The sequence below is a fragment of the Sceloporus occidentalis genome, unplaced genomic scaffold (assembly GCF_023333645.1).
Source record: "Sceloporus occidentalis isolate IW3139 unplaced genomic scaffold, rSceOcc1.0.p SCAF_5, whole genome shotgun sequence".
NCBI lineage: Eukaryota > Metazoa > Chordata > Lepidosauria > Squamata > Phrynosomatidae > Sceloporus > Sceloporus occidentalis.
The window spans coordinates 87,785,162-87,801,194 of NW_028316985.1; the positions used below are offsets into that span (position 1 = coordinate 87,785,162).

The 16,033-nt window shown below is 39.8% G+C and overlaps 1 protein-coding gene across 2 annotated transcripts; it reads left to right on the forward strand.

Annotated features, from left to right (window-relative positions):
• Nucleotides 1-25: 25 nt before the first annotated feature.
• Nucleotides 26-15,504, forward strand: LOC149312446 (phospholipase A and acyltransferase 2-like). Of its 2 annotated transcripts, none has more exons than XM_089524647.1 (5): nt 26-359; nt 3,603-3,738; nt 5,512-5,774; nt 10,306-10,466; nt 12,966-15,504. In XM_089524647.1, exons 1-4 carry the CDS (start codon nt 321-323, stop codon nt 10,459-10,461), a joined length of 594 nt encoding a protein of 197 aa, XP_089380773.1. In that variant the 5' UTR covers nt 26-320; the 3' UTR covers nt 10,462-10,466; nt 12,966-15,504. The 2 variants fall into 2 exon arrangements, with proteins under 2 accessions (XP_089380773.1, XP_089380774.1); XM_089524648.1 differs by having other exon boundaries at nt 67-359; nt 5,512-5,595.
• The last annotated feature ends 529 nt before the right edge of the window (nt 15,505-16,033 follow it).

Genomic DNA, 16,033 nt, shown 5'->3' on the forward strand with positions numbered 1-16,033 from the left:
TCCTTATTCATACTATGAAACTGCTGTATGAAGGCATTCTCCGATCAACCCTGAATTTCTGCTGGAGTCTGTCAAACAATAGGTCTTGTTTTGCTTTCAGAATGAAAATGAAAGCATCAATACGTTTCCTTTCCTATACTTCAATCATTTCCAAGAAAGCAGGCGATCCTTGCCCCCAGCTCCAACCAATGGATACTTAACACACAAACTGCACACACACAGCTGTTTTTTTACATGCAGATATAGGCAAGTCTGTCCTTATATAAGCACCTTCAGTGCTGAGGCAAGAACATTCAACTTACATTAGGACTTGGGAGAAGATGCAAGGAAGAAAGCCGTACATGGACGTACAAAAAATGGTACTTTCCTTATATGAAATCCTTTCCTTTCTACCCTTATATTTTCACCTCTTATCATAGATACTGTATTAGGTGCCAGTTTTGTTACATTAAATTTATTTATTTATTTTATGGTATTTATACCCCGCCCTTCAGCCCTAAAATACAACCTTGGACCAAAGACTGAATTATATTTTGCAAAAGACAGAACTAACTCTTTTCTTTTTCTATTTCTTGTGGACTATGTTTTAAGTATGTTTATCAGTATGTAGTTAATTTAATTTAAAAAAATGTTTTAACTGTTTTTTAGTGTTTTAATTGTTTTAATCATGTTTTTAACGATGCTGATTTCTAATTACTTTTTAATTTTTGTAAACTGATGTTTTAACTGGATCCTTTTTTTAAAAGTTGTAAGAAAGTTGGAGAAAGGCAGAATATAAGTGCAAGAAATAATACATAATGAAAGGAAACATGATGTATAGAGATGTAGTATATGATGTACTTGTGCATTATGTTTGTTCAAATTTTAGCTGCTATTTCATCTGCTGTTCATGCCTTTTGACATTTTCTCTCTGTCATTGTTTTTATTTTTAAGTTTGTTTTGAGAGTTTGTTTAAGCAGTGTTTAAGCACTATTTGTTTAATAGCGATACCCCAACTAAATAAAGGCCAAGCATGCTTTAAGCTTGCATGTGCAAAAAACATTGTGAAAAGAGGATACAGAGTCCTCTGGTGATGTTCCATATGGCAATCTTTTCTAATAATGGAATGTTTCACATCTGAAAATCTTCAGGAGAACGTAAGCTTGGATCCTGTTTGAGAGAAACATAGAATATTAAATAGAGAAACAAATAAGCAACCGACCAAACTGAAACACTGGTCTAGTCAGAGAATTCAGAGATATAGCTGTGTTAGTCTATAGAATCAGTATGTAGAGATCTTCTAGTACTTTTGAGACTAACCAGGGACGTAGCCGGGGGGGTGTTCTTGGGGTCCGGACTCCCCCTTCCATTAGAAAAATGAATGGGGCATGCTGCTGCGCCGCCATGCCCAAGCCCCATTATAATGGTGGCACTTAGTCTGGACCCCCCCCCTTCCTAAAATCCTGGCTACGTCCCTGGACTAACTGAAAGAAAGAAGTTGGCAGCATGAGCTTTCATAGACTTCAGTCTACTTCCTCAGATGCATTTAGTCTAAATTAGTCTAGTCAAATAGGGTATAGATCTCAACTGGTTTGCTTAGTCACAACTTAGAGATATTTAAACTTGGGGCCGGAGCAGACAAGTGGGAAAGTGCGGCTCACATCCTCTCCAGCCAGAAGTGGGTCTGAACCCCACGGACAGTATGGCCTGCTCCCAAGGTGGGGCTATGGACACAGGGGCCAACAGGAGTGGGATTATCCAAGATCTTTTTTACTCCAGTCCAAAGGACTGGAGCATGGCTTTGGTGTCGCTGCTAGCAGCTTCAGAGGTGAGCATCACCTAACTGGCATGCCTCCAAAGCAGCCAAAAGCTGCTTCTTTCTGCCTATCTGTTTTACTCCAAGATAAGAAGAATAAGAAGGATCGGGGCAGGGACGTAGCCAGGATTTTAGTAAGGGGGGGGGGGTCCAAACTAAGTGCCACCATTATAATGGGGCTTGGGTGCGGCGGCGCAGCAGCACGCACCATTCATTTTTCTAATGGAAGGGGGGGTCCGGACCCCAAGAAACCCCCCCCTTGGCTACGTCCCTGATGGGGGAGACTTATTTTTATTTAGAATGATGTATAGCTGGCAATCACATAATTAAAAAAGAGTACAAATGTATTTTGATATTAGAGAGAGAAGATGAACCTGTAAAAGAACATATGATAAGGCGGGACTAATATTTGGGCGTACTATACAAATGGATGTTTGGGGTGAAATGTGGGCCGAAGAGAGAAACTTCACTTTAGCCAGTTATTTGAAAGAAAATTTATATAAGATAATGTATAGATACTACTTAACACCAGTTTGTCAAAAATGTCCATTAAAGTTTCAAATCTCTATTGATGTTGCCAAGATAAGGAAGTGTCTTTTTTCATATATGATGGACTTATAAGAAAGCAAAAAGATACCAGTGAAAGATTCAAATGTTAATTCAAAAAAATTTAAAAGGAGAATTGTGCGATGCTACAAGAAAAGTTTTTGCAGGGTATCTTTGATAAAGAATTGGATGCCAAATATGGCGTACTCCTTAGGTATGTTTATGGATATATGATAACACTGTATGCTCAAACCTGGAAACAGACTGAAGCACCGGAAATGGAAGAGTAAGTTGCGGACCTTGCCAGGTTGCCAGATTGACAGGGATTTTAAAAGATGACCCAAAGATTTGATGAAAGATTGGAAACCATTTAAGAATTTTTCTGAGCAATAAGAATTCTAATGATGTAATAATTTGTGGTTGTGGTTATCAGCAATTCTCGCAAGTGGAATTTAGTGCAAACTGTAATGGTAGAAAAACATTTTTAATTAATGTGAAGTCGAAGACTTTCATGGCCAGCATCCATAGTTTTTTGTGGGTTTTTTGGGTTATGTGGCCATGTTCTAGAACATGGCCACATAGCCCGAAAAACCCACAAAAAACTATGTTTAATTAACTCTTTTGTCCCTTTTCATTAGTTTATGGAGGGGTCAGAATTCATTTGTGTTCGTGTTAGTTTTTACTCTTAGGTTGTGCTTATTGTAACAGATCAGTGTTTTAGCATTCTGTTGCAATGTTAGATTAGTTTAGTGGAGAGTAGTTTAGTTTAGTAGTTTAGTTCTTTTTCTTTTCTATTTTCCTGGTACTCTATCTTTTCTGGTACTCTATTTTTTTTTATTTTTTTTTTTTGGGGAATGTCATTTACTTTGTCCAAAACTAGTTTGTGCGTGTTAAAACTAATAAATAGTAATAAATAGTATATTTTTTAATTTAAAAAGTCCTGCTCCACTTACCCTTAAGAGGCAAGATGGGCCAGAATCACATGGTATGATGGAATGATTCAAGTGTCTTATTCATATTATCAGGCTGAAACAATTTAAACTGATTCCAGAAAATTTGATTGAATTACACCTGCTTAGAAATTGTAATAGTATGGTGTCAAGTTCTGAGCAAATGTAAGCAACTTTCTAGTTGAAGTACCAAGCAAATTTACAGCAGGTAGGCATGGGTTCTGTCCCTGATCTCTATGGAGATCTATATTAGATCTGTATCTAATCGATATTTACTTAGGAATAAGCCATACTTTTGTTTTAAAATTCAGTTTGCACCTGTGGTGAATGTTTTCACTTCAAACCAAACGCCAAATCTAGGGGACATGATCCAGTTCCAGAGAGTTGGATACCAGCACTGGGGGATCTATGTGGGAAATGGCCGGGTGATTCATTTCACATTGCCAGGTATAAAATAGATGTGAGAATGTCAAAACTATGATTGTCATAACAGTCAAATAATGAAATGTCCTTTAATTTATTATTGTTTCACCATCACTTTTACACATGAACCTGACTTCAATGAATTTATACCTATTTACCTGGGAATCAACTTGGTTTGCTATTGATACCAACAAGGGGCAAAGGAGTATTTGGCTATCCACCAAGTATCTGCCCTAATGGACAGTGACAGAAACATATCAGCAAGAGGCCTACTGTGTCCATTCCTACTGAGAGGCTGGCTGCCAGGCTTGCAGCTTTATTGCATGGGAAAAGCAAGCCAAACAGGAGCAGGAGAGTAGCAGCTTTCTCCATGCCTCTCCACATGGCATTATAGCATTTCTATTCTCTTCCCAAGGAAGATGATTTTAAAAGCATATCTTGTTGTGCTGGAAAAAATCCATTCAACAAACGTTTACCACTATCTCCTTTAGGAGGAGAATGGATATGCAACAATGGCATGCAGGGAGGCACGGAAAAAGCCGCTGCTCTCCTTCTCTGTTTCAGCTTTCTTTTCCCCTCTAATAAGGTTCTTGAATAAAGTTCTTGGACATCCTGCATTATTATGAAAGAGAGTCTACTTGGGCCATTTAGCAGCTCAGGTAATTGCTGCTTGTTCTCATGTCATGTTATTGCTTCTGTCATTTTGCAAGATTTCTGCACTTTTGAAACAGAAAGTTAATATAAACCCAGTGGCATATATATTTGCAAATACAGGATCTTAGCTTGAGTATAAACACTATAATTATTGTACACATTGTGGGAGGTTGTCTTATGGTTGAGAGACTGTACATTATACTGTACTAGTCTTCAAAATAGCCGAATGTTATTACACATTTTGTTGTAGGGAGTCAGTGTATTCTGATAACTTTACAGTGTAGTCCAATATTGTTATTCAATTGCCTGGTATACTATCCTTTCATACAGAAAAAAAAATGCATGTGTGAGGCTATCATGTTAGCTCCGGGACTGAGGCCCTACTGATAATTTCAGATGGAACATTATCCGATTCATCAGTTTCGTGGCATCAGGCAAATGCCAAGACATACTGCTGTGAAAACTTGAGATGTTACTCCTTTTGAATGACATACAACCATTTCTAGAAATTTCATTCCATTGTACTGTATCTGATTATTATTTATTTTGTAGTGTTCTATCATTAGTATAAAAAGGTGTGTCATTCAACTGTAAATCCAAGTACAGATGATAACATTTACAATTTTTATAAGAATTTCTTAATATAGACATTTATAACCATATCCATAAATAAACTGCTAAACAATTTGTAACAACAGCTAAATTTACCATTATTTTAATTATTTTTTTTATTATTATTGAAAACTTGGGGGTGGAAATGTGATGGAAGGGTAAACTTTCCCCATCCCCTACAGAGCAGTTTTTTTGAGCAATGTGGGGCCTTGGGGCCACAAAAATGGCCTTGGAATATAAGGAGAATGCTTCAGAAACACATTCATTTTCTTTAACAGTGGTGAGAAACCTACAGCAGTCTCTAATCAAATGCAAGGATGAAACTGTGGAGGATTTACAGCCCTACTCTAAAGCTGTGAGATGAAATCTTCTCTACATCTTGTTTGCTGTTGCTAGGTGGCATGTTCTTTAGCAGTTAAAAACAAAACGCTTCACTAAAGATGTCTTGCAAAACAATAGGCCTGTGTGTTGTTCATGCATATGAGAATCTTTCCATGGCCTTCCATTTTCAAACCCTTTGTCCTCTTTTAGACTGGGAAGAAACCTGGAGGCGTGTATTTGCTGGTGAGACCCAGACGGCCACAGTACAATTTGACCGTCTGGAGGATGTAGCAGGTACCTTACCCTATGCTGTGTGCAACCAGTTTGATGCTGAACAGCCTCCACTATCACCCGATGACATAGTAAGAAGGGCTCAAAGTCTGGTGGGGTTACAGCTGCCCTATGATCTTATGAGATCCAACTGTGAGCATTTTGCCACAATGATGAGATATGGAACGCCTCAAGATGGGCAGGTGAGTGCTGCCTTGTCACTAAAAACTGTGGTAGTAGTCTCACTTGACCGAGGAGAATATCTTCTACTTCAGATTTGAATAAATGTTAGTTGAATTGCTCTAAAATTATACAAGTTTAAGGCAAAAGATCTATCATTCTTCTCTCTCTCTCTCTCTCTCTCTCTCTGTGTGTGTGTGTGTGTGTGTGTGTGTGCATGCGTGCACACATGTGCATGTGCTCTTTGGTACTATGCAATGGTGTTTTTACTTGGTTTATTAGTTTTATGGGTTTTTTACTGTCTGAATTTAGCCTTTTCAATCATTCTTTTATTCTAATTTTAAACTTCCTCTGGTACTGCACTGACAGGAAAATGTTAGCATTTCTAAAAAATGCCTAAGGTCCAAAACACACAGGCCAAATAAAACAGCTTAAGGCCACTTTGGGGGCATGAGGTTTAGATGATGCATGCCTCCCATAATGTCTGGAAGCCACACTGAGGCTGTACCGGGGCTGAACCGAGCTGGCAAAAGACAGCCCTTTTAGGAGCGGATTTAATCCACTCCTCCCAACAACCTGTTTGGGACCAACCCTGCAGCCCATGGAGCAGGCTGTGCAGTCACTGCAGTTTGGCCCGGCTGGGGCCAGGATAGCCAGAGGTTGCTCCTTCTGGGCCGATTTTCACGAGATAATCACTGTTTAAGCCCCCAATTTCCCCATGTGATAAAGTCCTAAGAAAACAACTTTTCCAGTCTGTGGAAATTCCTCTTTGCCTTTTCTCCTGACACAGAGAGATATCCATCACATGTTCTAGTCCATCACAAATCCCCGTTCTCAAAGCTGCAGGAATGGAGTGCTTACTGGGTTTGGTTTCCAATGCAAAGAGAGCACCACAGGCTTATTAGGTTTTAATTACACATAAATGGAGTCACAAAATGTAAACACTCCAACCAAAACCACTACTCCCATATCCAGTCATCAGGAAGGCAGCCAGCACCCTAATATATAGTTTTTCAGACCTCAGGGTCAACATTCTGTTTTTCCCCAGCCTCCAACACACATTGTTAGCTGACTTTTATCCCCCAATAGCATGAATGAAACACAATTAACTTTCACACCTTCATAATCGCACTTCATTTGTGCTGTTGGCAACCCATTCATGCCAGTTGCCCATGAATGAGTTGTTGCATGTTGGATTGTTCATGGGAGCAATCCTGGATGAGCATTTCATTTTAAAATATTCAGCTTCGTCACACAGTTACGCCGGGAGCATTCCTTTTACTCCAGTTTCTTTTTCCCGTCTGAAATTTCCCATGACTCATGGTGACTCTATGAATGAGACTGCTGTCCTCCCTATCCTCACTCTCTCTGCTCAGGTCCTGAAGGCTCAGGCCTGTGGTCTCCCTGTCTGAGTCTGTCCATCTGGCATGCAGTTTTTCTCTCTTTCTACGGCCCTCTACCTTCTTCAGCATCATTGTCTTTTCTAATGAGTTGTGTCTTCTCATGGTGTAGATGAAGTACAATAGCCTCAATTTAAATCCAAAACACACTGCAGAAATAATCCAGATTAAGACTGCTTTAACTGACCTGGCTCACTGCTAGGAAATCCTGGCGACTGTAGTTGATTGTGGCACCAGAACTCTCTGACAGAGAATGTTAAATGTCTCACAAAACTACAGTTTCCAGAATTCCCTAGCCTTGAGCCAGGGCAGTTAAAGCAGTCTCAAACAGCATTATATCTGCAGTGTGTTTTGGAACAGAGTCATCTTGGCTTCCAGGGAGAGATCAGGCTTGATTTATTCTAGGACCCAATAGTTTTATCACTTTGGTCATCCATGGAATCCTCAGCATTCTTCTCAAGCACCATATCTCTAATTAATTTAAAAAATGTCCTACCTGCTTTCTTTACTGTCCAGGTCTCACATCCGTACATGGTAATGGGGAATAAAACAGCTTGCATGATTCTAATTTCAGTGTTCAGCTCCATATCGTCACAGTTTAGGATTTTGTATAGTTCTTTATAGCCACCCTTCCCATTCCTAATCTTCCTCTGATTTCCTGACTGCAGTCTCCATTCTAATCAATGTTTGATCCAAGATACGGGAAAGCTTTATGTCAATTTCCTCATTATCTAGTTTGAATTTATGTAAAACCTCCATGATCATTATTTTTGTTTTCTTTATTTTTAACATCAGGCCTGCCTTTGGCCTGTTACAGACTGCCAAAATAAAGCTGCTTCGGGTCTCTTTGGAGGTATGCTGTTTAAATGATGCATGCATCCTAAGAATCCGGAAGCTGCACCAAAGCTGCACTCCAGTGCTTAGGAATGGAGTGTAGCTTTGGTGCGACCTCCGGACTCTTAGGACCCATGCATCATTTAAACAGCATACCTCCAAAGAGATCAGAAGCAGCTTTATTGTGGCAGTCTGTAACAGGCCATTGTTTTCTTATTTGACTTTCTTTAGTGATTGTTCCAAATCTGTGATGCTAGTGTGTATGCTAGTTGTATGGTGCCATCTGCATATCTTAGATTGCTGATGTTCCTTTCTCCTATCTTCACTCTTTCTTCCATGTCTAAGCCTGCTCTGCATATGTTATTTTCTGCATACCAGTTGAGCAGATAGGATGATAAAATGAAGTGATGTAGACTCGAGTCAACTGACTTGAACTCAAGTCGGACTCAAGTCGCTTCAGTGACTTGAGTTGGCAATAAATGATGGAGTGACTTCACTCGACTTGTGACTTATATTTTTTTAGAGACCAACTTGTTTAAGCTCCTCCAATGTGCAGGAAAGATGATACAAATTCACAGTGCATGGGCTTACAAGCAAACTCAAATACTCTAAGGAGTTTATCACATGGGGGACAATTGGAAGTATAAATGGTGATTACCCCATCATAATCCCACAATTGTGCTATTGGTCTTCACATGATGTCGTGTTCAAAGCGCTATTATCTCATGAATAACCCATGATAATCACACAATTGCACCAATGGTTTTCACATAACATTGATGAAACGTGGTTAAATTGCCATTAACCTGTGAATAACCAGGCAAGAAATGGCAGCAAATCATACACGGGATTTTCCCATGAATGACTTCTTACTGTTTATTAATCTCATTTTAATCACGTTTTAATATCAATTGTGTGATTTTCATGGGTTAATCACTGTTTAAACTCCACATTTCCCCCATGTGATAAACTAAGGCCCTTATCACATGGAGGCTTATTGTCTGTAAAAAATTCCTGAGGTATGAAGGTGTGATAGACAGTCACACTTCTAAATCATCATTGAGGAAGTTCCCATTATTCAAGATATGGCTGCTCTGCGAAGGCTTTGAGGACAGGAGAGAAGCGGTACACCTCAATGACGATTTAGGCTCTCACACCTTCACACTTCAGGAACTCTTCAGGAACGTTTTATTGACATTTTAGAGATGGTAGGCGCCTCCATGCGATAAGGGCCTAAGGAGAGAGAAGTGGTTGGTGAGAGCCAGAAAGAGCTGCCCAATGGGAGGGGCATTCACAGGGAACGACAAACATAAAAGAGGGAAGTGACAACAGCGACTGTGGAATGGGAGGTGGGGTGGCAGTGGCACCAATAGCAAGAGTAACCCAAACAAGGGGCCAACTCAAGCAACGTGGAAAGGCGTGTGGCTACACAGGGTCTACCAATCTCTCTGAGGCTGTTGCAGCTTCTCTTTGCATTCTCCCTGCATCTTGAGTGTGTGTCTGGCTGCTGCTTGTATGGAGTTTGCAGCTGACTCTCTCTCTCCTCTGTGTGTGTGTGTGTGTGTGTAGATTCAATTTTACAATTTGAAAAAACGTTGCATCTGCATGCATGCAGCTGACAGACACATGCATACTCCCCCATGCCTGAAGTCAAGGTGACCTCCTGCCCCCCAAACTTTGTTCTGTTTCTCATAGCCTGCCTGGAGTTGCTTATCTTTTTAAAGCTCTCATGGAGTGAGAAATAAGGAAGGAGGCAGGTGGGAGGAGAGGGAAGGAAAAGGAAGAGAACAAGCAACTTCTTCAATGGTTTGTTTACACAGCACATGGACCTGCTTCACTGCAAATCCTAATAATCTCTCCCTCTGTGAGCAGGGCTAGCAGGTAGGGAGAGAATGAGAGTGAGCCAGCAACGAGGACAGGGGGGCACTGCTAGTCTAACCCCACTTTGGACCGACAAAGAGGGACATGGCTATGGACACACACATAGACCGCACAACTTTATTAAGAGAGAGAGAGAGCGAACACTAACAGCCTCATGTGAAAATCTTTTGGAATAGTCTATCTGTTAAGACGATTCCACTACACTTTGGGTCGATAAAGGAACGATATAATGATGTCGTGTGAAAATCTTCATTATCGCTAGTGGCTCTGAGATTACCTCTGCCAGTTCTTTTAGGCCCCTTACATGTAGTTCATCTGGAAATTGTGAAAGACAGAATGGTAGGCCAAACAGCTGTACTGTTTTGTTCTCTGTTACTAATACTACTGCTACTACTATTCCACTATTGTGTTGATGTGAACCATTTTATATTCATATTAGGCAGGATGGTTTCGTTTCAATGTAAACCCGGAGTTTGGGAGGCAAATAAGACAGAGACTAAGAGAGAGAGGCCTATTACGGACAGTACCAAGACCCAGACTTACCGGATGTCCACCAAGGACAGTCACCCGTTATAACCCACATGATGAACTTTGAAGCAGGTGAGTATGTACTCAGAGGCTAAAAGTGTGCCTGACTACAAATGTGTGATGAATCAAAGAATCTGGTTTTCTTGAACTGACATTGATCTGGCCTCTCCCTTTTGCATCCTATTTCCCCACACTACAAATTTACAATTCCTAAAAATTTAGGCCAGTTTGTAGACAATAGGCTCTTTCAGATGGGAGCAAATGTATTAAGAGTTTGTGATGTTTATTGCTGTAGCTATTAGGTTTATTTTAAAATATCTATACAACATTTATGCTGTCCTGGATTATTTTCTAGCAATCCTAGGTGCCAGCTGCAGCATTGTATTCCCTTCCTCAAGTGATTTTCTTTTTAATTCTAAGCCATATTAGAGCAATACACCCTGAGCCTGTGAAAGATCCCTGGGGAAAATCCAAGAAATCACTAAAACCACCCCTGAAAGAATGGAAAGAATGGACAAGGAGGTCACAACACCTAGCAGGACCCAAGGAGTTATGTTGTGAGAATTCACACATCTTTAGTCCTTTCTGAAATAGCCCAATGGGCACTTAGTTAAAACCTAATGCTAATATTTGTTCAAAATAAGGTAACATCATCAATTTTTAAGGCTCCAATCATTGTCATACTCATCTAAGCCCCATTTTAAAACATGGTACTGTACGTACATATCAGCCAGGTTGGTGTAGTGGTTCGAACACTGGAGAATGACTAGGCAGGCCAGGGTTCAAATCCTCGCTCAGCTACTGAAACCCAATGGGTGGCTTTGGGCAAGTCACACACTCTCTGCCTCATGGGACAGCAAACACTGTCAGTAAAATCCCATGATAGGTTTACCTGAGGGTTACCATATGTCAGAAACTATTTGAAGATATACTGCTGCTGCAGCAACAGCAGCAACAACAAACTGCATGAAATAAATATCTGAATAGGCTTGTAGTGGATGGAACTGTAAGTCTTGCAGTCCTATAGTCATTTATCTGGCTGTCTTTTATCTGCACTGTTTGTTCTAGCTTTGGAACCACTGAGAATCAGATTAAAAAATGCAGGAAATACAGTGCAGGTACACTGAGGATCTATCAGACAGATAGATTCTGTAGAATACAGCTCACTAGCTGGATAACAATTACATCAAGGAAAATCAGAACCCTTATGATTCATATCAGTAAGTAAAAAAAAAAAAAAAAAACAACCCCAAATACCTGTAGCCATTCCAGTTTTACCTAGAAAGACAAACCAATAAGGTAGGTTGGGATAAATATAACAAGCAAAAGGAGTTTGGAGGAAAGAGGGATCCTTTTTTGGATAACGAGATCCAGAATTTTCATGTTGCCTGGGATGGGAGCATAATTCTCAAAGTCATAGTATAAACATGTAACTTTCTCAAGCTCTATAAGTTCACTACAGAATCTTATACTCCTTTGGGGGGAATTACAAACAACTGGCATCACTAAACATCCAGTTACAGGATACCAAACATCATTATTGAAGACAGGGAGAAGACAGGGAGAATACAAGAGATGGAGTGACATGGAACATCTCTGGTTGTATCTCATGCATGCTGAATACTGAAATGGTGTTATGCCACTCTCTCTGCAGTGGGAGAGTGAAGTCCACTGTGCAAAATGTTTGCTCTCTGAGCATACAAAAGGCCTTGTATCCCTTTTCCTGTTATTCACTTGACTTCTGTTGGTGTTGGTGATAACCTTTAAAGCCCTTCATGACTTGGGACCAGCTTACTTGTGGGAGCGCCTTCCTCCATACAATCCACCCCGCACACTCAGGTCCTTTAGGAAGAATTCATTGCAGCCAAATAAGACCAGGTTGGCTCTGGTTATCGAGAGGACCTTTTAATCTGTCGCTCCTAAATTATGGAATGATCTGTCAGAAGAGATGCTCCCCAAAGGAGTATAAGATTCTTAATGCATTTAAAAAGGCTGTCAAGATGGATCTTTTCCGGCAGACCTTCCCTGACTGACCTCCCGTTGCACTGATATGGATTGCCCTTTCAGTTTTCCCAAGATGTCTCATTTCAATTATTTTTATCTTAATCGATTTTAATCTGTATTTTAGAGTATTATTATTATTTTAGTTGAGGTAGGTGGGTGAGGGGATTTTGAAATTTCTATTCATGTATGTTATATATTTTATTTGTGTATTTATTGTAACCCACCTAGATCTGTTTGGCAGTCAAATTTATACTGCTCACTGTTACATAGCTTTTTTTTCAGTAGTACTCCCCCTATAATTTAGTAAGATATTTTTCTTTAGCCATCAAGAATGTAATTTCTTGAAAGTCACCAAAATGTCTTCCCAGTTTTGCATCCAATGGAAAACCAGACTGAAGTGTGGATGGGAATTTTAGGCTAGCTTTGAATATAGAATAGTAAGACAACATTGTGTTTTACATCAATTTTACAGTCTTGTTATTTAGCTCGTAAACGTCTCTCCTTATAGATTTTGGCACTGCCAAAACAAACTTATTCTGAAGTATTCTTTTTTCTTTCTTTCACCAGATCTTCAAAAAGAACAAAAATGCCATAAACTGGCCTGCAACAAGTTTTTGAATGAAGCCGCAGCTTATACTCTCTTTGCTACTGAAAAATTACCATACCAGCTACAGTCTCCAAAATGTCATAAACTACGTAAACAAGATCTGGCCATGGCCAATGTCCTATTGTTGTTGTTATAATTATTGAAAACTTGTACTCTCCCCTCACCCTGAAATTGTCAGTCTGGTCAAACCTAGTTTGAATGGTGCAAAGGGCAACAAAATCATTCTTTCCTGTCTGGGGTAGAAGGCTGCTGAGTCACAAAACAATAATGTTTTGTGGTAGACAATAACAACAGAAAAAAATTAATTATTTTTATTATGCAAATATCATGTAAAGTGTTAGAGAAGGGGAACCTGTGGTCTTCCGGAGCTAATCATGGAAGTTTAATGTCCAAAACATTCAAAGGACAAAAGTTCAACATTCTGAAAGCAAAGTCATGAATATAACAGCTGCTTGCTCAGGATCATCACAATGACTCTAAACAGTGTCCACGTATTTTGTTAGCTAGTGACAGAGGTTGGGAAAGTTACTTTTGGACTACAGCTTCCAGAAGCCCACAGCCACATGACCACTTTTTGTAGCTGTAAGGCTTCCTACCCTTACTCAGGGAAGAATGTGCCTGCTATTGTCTGCTGGCATAACAGAATCAGGCTGTTACATGGCTGTCTTAAACCTTCTACTGAGGTTCAGCAGTCTCATACAATCCATAGAAGGGTCCCAGACAGACCTTTCTAGCCTCTTTGCTTTGGGGCATGTAGAAGAAGCCTCTCTTCAGGGAAAAGTTCCATACTATAATGAACCTGGCCCTCCAAGTGATGACACTGTCAAGGATGGTAGGCTATTGACCTAGACACTGGAACAGAATAATCATGTTCTCAGTTTGGTCCCTGGGTTTGGCAATATGACTCTGAAGCCTGTAGTATCTGATGGTAAACCACTCCAGGACCCAGCTCCTAGACTTGTCCAGTTCCTTTTCTTCACTCTTTTGGTTCCATATATTTCTGGCTGTCTCCTCTATCTGCTACTGCTGCAATGACTTTTATGTCTCTGTGGCCTCTTTCCATGAGAAACTGAACCTGATGTGATGTCAGGCAACTAGCCACCTGGCTGCTCCACTATAGCCTTCTCTGAAGTTAAAAGGACTGGAGCCATGAGATTATCTACAATAACCTTTCACAGTAATCCAAAAACATAACTTTTTCAATAGGGTTACCATATTTTGAAAAACAAAAAACAGGACACATGTATTGACAGTACTGCAATACATGTATCGACAGTACTTCAAACCACCAGCCGCTATGATGACTCTCACTTTAACTACCCCTACAGACAGAAATTCCAGCTCTGAAAAAGAGGACATGTTCAAGAAAAGGAAGAGATGTGGTAAACCTTGTTTTTCAAGGTCATAGTATTCTTGGTATTTTTGAACCTCCTCCCCACCAGAGTACTGATCTAGCTTCTTATTCTTCTTCTCAAATCTAGTATATCCAGTTTAACAGTGAAGAAGACTACAGCCAACATATGCTGGTCTGAGTCTTCATCTGACACCTCTGATGATAAGGTTTGCAGTTCAGAACTGGAATAGCTGAATTCCCCACTGTGCCTTCTGCCAACAGATGGATGGTGCATTACTGTTGCTATAGATTCTTTTATATCCAAGGAAATGAAGCACACCTGTCTTTTATGTTAGTTTACAATAAGCACTGAGGCAAATGCATAAGTGAAATATTAAGTGTAGCCATTTAGTCAAAATAGTTCAGGAGCAAATTACAAAGTTTAATCAAAATAGGTCAAGCTACTTAATGACTGCAGAGATATCAAGCTTCCTGGAACCTGCAAGGCAAACAAGCTTCTCAGAAGTATCTAAGTGCAAAAGATAACAGCCACAGACAAAGAAAATGGCTCCTTTGTGATACCTATAAGCTGCGTATCTGACTGGCAAGGTTTCAAGAGGTTGTGACTTTTTGTTTGTGCTTCTATATATTGCAAAACATGGGCCAAAAAGGTCATCACTAGGCAAAAAGGTTTAATTTAGGAGCTTACTCACCATTAGAATTTCAACCAATTACTGTATATATTCATGTGTAAGTTTTACCTTTCACTTATCCACAGGTCATATCAAAATCTATAATTTTGGCCCCAAAACTTTCCTTTGACTTATACATGAGGTTGACTTATAGTCGAGTATATATGGGTAATCAAAATCTGCCAACCTAATTTTAGAGGTGGCCAGATGCAATGTATATAATGTTTGGAAATTCATGTTTGAGCCTCTCGATTTGCCTTAGTGCCTTGAGTCCTTTACTGAACAGTAAACAACAGAACCACTTCTGTTTGTGACACTCACTGGCCGTCTGTTGTTGTTTTTGTAGATGCACAAGACATGAAGCATCCTTGTTCTTGGTGCTACAGTATATTAAGCTAGAAACAATTTGCTTTCATTACTGCTATGTTATATCCTGTGTTCATGCCAATAAACGTAAATACATAGGGAAATGTATGTTCTCATGGTGGAAAGTTTTATTATTTATTCTTCTAACCTCTATAGGAATGCTTTTATCTTTTATCCAAACTATTCAGAAAGAATATATTGATCCTTTTGGGTTGTTAGTATACCCAGTATACCCCATGATATATTTGGGGTTTTCATATTTTCATAATTTTATATCTGGAGCTAGGCATGTTTTTAAGAGGTCACTATGACCTTTTGAACGCCAGGAGACCTTCACATGGAAGGACATATAGACCCGAAGACATGTGAAGGACCCAGGTAATACTGATATGAAAGCTAAATGGGTTCGCTGATGACTCTGTCCTTCCCTCCAGGTTTTCCACATATCCTGTTGAATAAAAGCCAAGTAAAGCCAATGCAAAGTTGAGTAAGCTAGTGCTTCCTACCTACCCACTGTCGTGTTCCCAGTAAACCTTCCTATATCCATCTATCTTGGAGTTGCCCTAAATCCAATCAATGTTTTTGTTACTCCCAAGTTAAAGCCATCAGTCATTGTAGAATTCTATTGTCAATTCCC